At 35.8% G+C, this 6,905-nt stretch overlaps 1 protein-coding gene across 2 annotated transcripts; it reads left to right on the top strand.

Moving 5' to 3' along the window:
* The first annotated feature begins 367 nt into the window (after positions 1–367).
* LOC135614306 (phytanoyl-CoA dioxygenase 1-like) lies at positions 368–5,517 on the top strand. 2 transcript variants are annotated; one of them, XM_065111509.1, is made up of 9 exons: positions 368–553; positions 651–772; positions 886–943; positions 2,454–2,522; positions 2,687–2,805; positions 4,075–4,222; positions 4,306–4,450; positions 4,534–4,620; positions 5,264–5,517. In XM_065111509.1, exons 1-9 carry the CDS (start codon positions 499–501, stop codon positions 5,310–5,312), a joined length of 852 nt encoding a protein of 283 aa, XP_064967581.1. In that variant the 5' UTR covers positions 368–498; the 3' UTR covers positions 5,313–5,517. The 2 variants fall into 2 exon arrangements, with proteins under 2 accessions (XP_064967581.1, XP_064967580.1); XM_065111508.1 differs by having other exon boundaries at positions 883–943.
* The last annotated feature ends 1,388 nt before the right edge of the window (positions 5,518–6,905 follow it).

Here is a 6,905-nt window from a genome sequence, read left to right as displayed (position 1 = left end):
GTGACACGTCAACAGATTAAGCATTCGTGTCCAAGGAGACGGCGGACACACTAATTTACATTAATATCCCTTCAAAATTATTCTTCTAAATACATGTAATATATTTAATAATAGTTAATGATGTAAATTCTAGTAATCACTGTTTTTATGGATCAAGTTTAGTTCTTTATGAATTTTAATGACTCAATTAGATCATTATATCTTCAATTAGATCAAGTTTAGTCCTTTCATTTGCAAAAATCTAGTTTTATTTTAAAATACTAATTCTATTTTGCCAAAAGGATGGATTTGTAAAATCACCTTTTTTATTTTTTTGTTGTGTTTTTTTAATTAAGTGATTTTTAAACGCGACACGAGTAACTCGCTAATGACCTCTCTTGCCTTGATAAGGGTGGCCTCGTATTCCGAGACGACGACGACGACGGCGGCGCCGACGAAGACGGAAAGCTAGACGATCCTTCGGCGGAGGAAGCGGGCGGACGAGGGCGAGCGAGCGCCATGGGGATCGCCGGTAATCTCACACCTGAGCAGCTCGACTTCTTCAACACCAACGGTATCAATCCCCAACCGATCCTTCCTCAATCGAAATCCAGATCCAGTGGCACGTGGTAATCTTTTGGAAAAATTTTAATTACTGTCATTCATCGCAGGGTACTTGGTTCTCGAATCGTTCTCTAGCCCCGAAGAGGTCAGAGAGATGAGGGATCGGATGGCGGAGTTGTTGGACGGGTTCGACGGCTCCTTCTCGTCCATCTTCTCCACGAAGAACCAGGTATTAGAACTGCACGAAGTTCCTAGTAGTTGTGGCTCTGATAGGGAAAACGGAAGGGGAAAAAAAAGGATTTTTGTATGTGATCAATTTTTTTCTTTTCGTTAATTTAGCAGCAGCACACGGACGATTACTTCTTCGAGAGCGCCGAAAAGATCTCCTTCTTCTTTGAGGGTCTGTGCTCGTTGAACTATGCGCTTTTTGTTTTGTCATGGCAAAAATAGTTTCTTTGTCGGAAAATTTGTTTCATTAATATGTATGGCAAGGAAGAACTCCGTGGCTATAGTGTGGACACAAAAATTTATGGAGATTACTATTTACAATCCCTTTATTATTTGCAATCCTTTTTTCCTGTTTACCATCTTACTTTAAAAATTATTAATCTTTCTAAACTATTCCTTTATAAATGGGCGTAAATATCATCCTCTTTCCCTTCTTCCACATCTTCTTTTTTCCTCTAAAGAGTCTCTTAAGAGGACGACATCGAGGGGGCGACAAGTAGGGTCGGACAATGGCAATCGATATTGGCAAGTAACAGTTAGGAGCGGTTGTGGAACTGTTGCAGTGTGCGGATTGCTAAGGATGCTATGCTAATGCCACTCAACCATCTGAAAACCGATATTGGCTTGATAGTCAAAGACTTCAAGCGCTACAGTTAAAGTGGAGTTTTCTGTCTTCCATTGTGGAACTGATAGCAGGATGTCAAATGGGCAGCATTTTGTGTAATCTGATGTGCGCTAAATTTTAGAAAATTTGAAGTCAATTATAATGATCTGAGATACACTCTCTTTTGAAAAGCAGAAAATTCACAGATTGGAAAGCAAGCGGGAAATGGATTATTTTGCATAGAGATTCTGTTGGGGAATCCTGACAAATACTGATTTAAATTTGTAATGGGTTCTGTAGGCAACAAGATGCATCTTCAGGAGCAATGCTCTAGTATGGCAGTTACCCCCATGCTTGTATGTTGCAATCTTTGAATCAGTTATTCACAAGGACTAAATGAGTAGTGTTGACTAATTATTTCTGGCTATAATATTTTCCATTGCTAAGCTGTTATTGTAAATCTACAACTGAGAGACATTGGTGGGTTCAAAGCATATGATCAGACATATCCTTCTAGAAGCATATGCCAGAGTGTTTGATGCAAAAAATTTTTGCTGCAAGCTTGCATGATCAGATAAAGTGTCGTAAACATTATTGAAGATCTTGATTGTGCTTTACCTGGAAAATACTCTGGTTGTAAAAAGTATATGCAGGAATTATTGGGAAACAACTGTTATTGTTTACCGAATAAGACAGATATTTGTTCATGTAGTTAGTATACTAGGAATTTCTGTGTGCAGAGTAGGTGAGCTATAGTAGAGTGGTTCTGTCATTATTTTCAGAGAACATGAAATCACAAGTGGGTGTGAGGTGCTTATGCACCCAACCCACCTACTTCTCTCTCTGTCATGGTGTGGTAGGACATATGGTGTACAAACAAAAGATATTTGATGACTTGTGTATCCTGTTATTTTTCCTCCTGACATAGTTCTCCACTTCTGTGTTTATACAGTTGTGTAGGTTGCTGCGTTCATTTCTATTTTCCATTTTCTTCATTTGTATGTTTTAATCACACTGTTTTCAGCTCATTTTCTTACTCGCTATGTATCCTGAAAAGCTTTTCTGATGGTCATTGCAGAGAAGGCATTTGGAGAAGATGGGCATTTGAAACAACCAAAGGAGCTCTCTATAAATAAAGTTGGCCATGGTTTGTCCTCTAGCTGTGATACATAATTGTCATTTCATGTAGTATAGGATAAAATGTGTTTGTTTATAGTTGGTTGTAGATATCTTTATAGGTTTTACAAGGATATTTTTGATTTTTTATCTTTCCAAGAGAATTTATTTCTAATTCTCCCCTTTCCTCTGCAGCTCTACATGAAATAGATCCTATCTTCAAAAAGTTTACATCCTCAGATAAAATCTCAGGCATGCTTTACTCATTGGATTACAAGAGACCTGTAGTTATACAATCCATGTACATCTTTAAGGTACTTTGTTAGTAGTTCTATTTGTGCTTTTGATTCAAGTTTGGCAGGAGGTAAGGATCTTATTTCTTGTGTTTGACATTCATGTAATTTCAGCCATAATAAAAGTTTCACTGATATATCCGTTGAGGTTCCATAGTTCACTATTTTTGTTATTGTAATTTATGCTTGTTCATCTTGTTTAGGCATTTTTGGCTGGAAATGATGTTGAATCAATATAATGCCTCAATACCCATGATTAAGAGAGCAGGCTGAGTACAGACCAGAAAGGTTGGTGTATAGATGAGGACTGACAGGTTAATTTGGACCTCGTGAATCAATTCATAAGAGAGAAAAATCTGAGGGCATGCAGGATCTTATCCAAGTTAACCAAGAAGTTTTGTCTGGGGACGATGATTTTCACCATTTGTGGTGTAAGGAGGAAAATTATCTGAAAGATCGAAAATGCATATTGCCCATTATATTTCGAGCATGGATAGCATGCTTATTGTAGTCATTTAGCTCTTATACCTTCTTCATACAAGAATCATGCTGTAAACAAATGAAAATTTTGAAAAAATATTATAAAGAGTACCTAAAACTTGCTATTGAGATGAGGTTGAAGCAAAAGGAACTTATGTAAAACATGAAGAATAATATTAACTGTGTAAGATTGCTTCAAGGAGGCAAGGGACTCCATAGGCGAAATATGACCAGTAATTAGGGACAAATATTGTGTAATTCATTCTCATCTTAATTAGGTTGGATTAGGGTTATGTAAGTGGGGGTTTGCTACATGTACGTGGTAGCTCATGGAAAATTAACTATTTGAGCAATTGGAGAATGCAATAAAGACAGTTATCATTGCTCACAAAATTGCAAGGAACTTTGGACAAATATTCATTGTTCAACAGAAGGATGAACCATCTGAAACATAATTTCTGTTGTTCAGAGAACTCTATCCACGTCCATAATCAGTTTTGTCTCATAAATCTGTCAAGACCTCTAAAAATTGGAAACTAAACCCTGGCAGCTTTCAGCTGAACAACTTGCATAGGAATGCCATTTTTATATGAAGTTGTCAAGCAGCTAATATTGCTACAGTGCAAATATTGTCATATTTTGAAGCAATTAATTGCTAAATACAACTAAATTTTCTGAATATTAGGCCTTATTATGTTAGAAATTTTCTTTCCATGTGGTTACTTGCTTTTTTGTTTGTTAATTAATTTGTACATGTTATATACTACCAACTTATCATTGATTGGGATCTGTGTACAATTGGCAATCTAGCAACCAGGCATTGGCGGAGAAGTAGTACCACACCAGGATAATTCATTCCTCTATACAGAGCCTCCATCATGCACAGGACTGTGGCTGGCACTAGAGGATGCAACTATCACTAATGGTTGTCTCTGGGCTATCCCTGGCTCCCATAAGAGTATCTCTTTCCTCACTTCCTTTGTTTTCTTCTATGTTCTCGCCATCATAGTACTTCTGAATTATGCAATGTCATGTATTTAGATGGTCTAAGGCGGAGGTTTATTAGAGACGAGAATGGGGTCCACTTCGATCATCCTTCACCATCCTATGATGACAAGGAATTTGTACCAGTGGAAGTAAAAGAAGGCTCTCTAGTGGTTATACAAGGTGATCTTATACACCAAAGGTAGTTTTCTTGGCCATCATCATTATTTCTTGGCAGCGATTGTAAATATTTTGTTTTGATGATGTTTTTACAATTTATTGCAGTTTTGAGAACAAGTCTCCCAATTCAAGGCATGCCTTGAGCTTGCATGTGGTGGACACAGATGGACATGTTTGGGCCAAGGACAATTGGTTAGTATATGATATCCCTCGGTTTATGTAGATCTCTGTGGTCGATAGTTCTATTTAGTATCTTAGTTTGTTTCTTATCCAAAACATCTGAGACTTTGAAAACCAATCTGATTCTCAATCAAATCAAGTAGATCTTTTCTGTTTGTTGTTGGCAAGTTCATATGAATCTTTTTACGTCTGTTTTTTGTTGCTTTGCCCCATTCTACTTTGTTTTAAATTGTAAGCACTGAAAATTAAACAGCTACACATATCAACTTGCAGTTGCATCCTGTATACAACAAATTTTCTATAACTGAAAGGTACTAAAGTAAAGGTATGCTTTGTGTGAGTAACTGCTACTTGAAGACTGGTTTTATGCATGGACTGCACTTTGAGATTGACATAGCTATGCATATAATGCACACGTATCATGGCACATTGATCAAAATTTTAATTACAGAAAGTTCTGGGTGTAAAATCTCCAATGTTATTTGATCTAACATTTGGAGTAGAAAGATTATCCATCTCAGCACCTGTAAACAAGTATTATTTAACTTGTTTTTCTAAGGAAGTTTAGATTTCAGATCAACTTCATCTTCCTTTTGGTTGTTCAATTTGAGGTAGCAGCATGTCTTTTAATCATTTTGTCACCATGTTCTACCAGGATTCAAAGAAAAGTCGAACCTGAGGCTCTCTACGCCTGTCGATGTTAAGGGGTAAAGCACAGCACAGAGAATGTTACACACTTTTCTACTCCAGTGGCAGTTGTATACTGAACACAGAAATCATAGTGCTGCTATATATGCTTTGGTGGTTGTCGTAATAATGTGGTTATCTGCCTGAAACTTTCTTCTGTAAAATGAACTTTCTTTTTATTGGAATGCAAACAAGATATGGACATGAGGATTTATTGGGTAATTGCTTAGTGTTTCTTTCTTTTATATGTGTTCACTCAAGATTCTTTTCCTTTATTCTTAGAGTCAAGAATCAAAGAATGCAGCCTTACTCTCCCATTGCGCCAATTCATGCCCGATACATATTGCCGCACTTTATATTGTGTATCATAATCTACTTCAAGGCTGAGAAGGACCAATACCCCAAGTTGATATACGGATTCTTTGCATCATAGATTATGTGATTTTTTTAATTGTATAAGGTATATAATAGTTCTAATCTGATTACGATTATCAATCAATAAAAATAAAGTTTAATTATATCTTAATCTTGATTAAAAGATTTTTTAATTATTTATCTTAATCTTTTGTTCGTCTATAAATATAGGTTCTCAAGAGAGATTATAGATGTATTCTTATTTTCTTTTAGTTTTTATTTTATCATTTATAATAGTCTTATAAAGGATAAGACATTCCTTGTAGATCATTTTATTTGGATGCGATGATGGTATATTTACAAATAAGAACAAATATATATTGAATGACATTGAGATGTGTGCATCCTAAATTTAATTTATGTTATTTGATTTTAAATTTTTTCTCTAAAATAATAACATAATTATATTTTTATGTTTACAATTGGAATCAAAGCTGATTTTAAAACCAAATACCTTAGATCTAAAAGTATTATGTGTTTTATATTATCACCCTTTGCTTGCAAAGGGTGATTCGATCTCTTTTGTTTATCTTGTAGTCGCTTGTTTACGCATGAAGGTTTCTTGCCTATACAAGTGCAATCATGAATAAAATGTTGCTACTTGATCTTGGTCAACCAGTTGTGACGGTAGTTTGGTGTCAACAATAACATTATGAAAGTTAGCGATCTTACTTGGTCATTGGCCTTATTGTGAGCCATGATTGTGTAAGTGATAGCATTGTATGTAACTATTACATAGGTCACAGTGGCGCTCTATGTGGTGGCAAAAGAGAGCAAATATGTTGAGGGTTCTGTAGTAGGTGATTGTTGGTGAGCAATCACCTGTGTCGACTGATGACTTGCTGTCTACGACTATGTGATATGTCTATGACAGTTTGCTTTGTCGCCAACCCTACTATGAGCAGCTAACTACTATCGATGATATTATAGGGAGTCACGATGGTTGGAATTCGATGGCTAGCGCTAATGTGCATTAGTTCTAGCGACATTAGGCACTATAATGAGAAGTCTCACGATTGTCGTAGGGATGTATTGCAAAGTGTTAATGGTAGCATGGAATAATAGGCTTATATGGTATGAATTATAAAAGTAATTTACTATTTACATGACATTTAAGATATATTTTATATTCTTGTATTGTTCATGTAGTTACCAAAGTGGTCTAAAATAATAAATTTATAAAAAATATATTATAG

This window comes from Musa acuminata, chromosome BXJ2-6 (assembly GCF_036884655.1).
Source record: "Musa acuminata AAA Group cultivar baxijiao chromosome BXJ2-6, Cavendish_Baxijiao_AAA, whole genome shotgun sequence".
Taxonomy (NCBI): Eukaryota; Viridiplantae; Streptophyta; class Magnoliopsida; order Zingiberales; family Musaceae; genus Musa; species Musa acuminata.
The sequence above is the reverse complement of the archived record's forward strand: the minus strand, read 5'-3'. Positions and strand labels throughout refer to the sequence as shown.

What these genes read in the sequence shown, in the direction of transcription:
- LOC135614306 (XM_065111508.1), top strand. Translation starts at nt 499, where the DNA reads ATGGGGATCGCCGGTAATCTCACACCTGAGCAGCTCGACTTCTTCAAC. An exon ending in CGACTTCTTCAACACCAACG is followed by an intron (nt 554 to 650) that starts GTATCAATCCCC and finishes CATTCATCGCAG; the next exon opens with GGTACTTGGTTCTCGAATCG. An exon ending in TATCCCTGGCTCCCATAAGA is followed by an intron (nt 4,223 to 4,305) that starts GTATCTCTTTCC and finishes TCATGTATTTAG; the next exon opens with ATGGTCTAAGGCGGAGGTTT.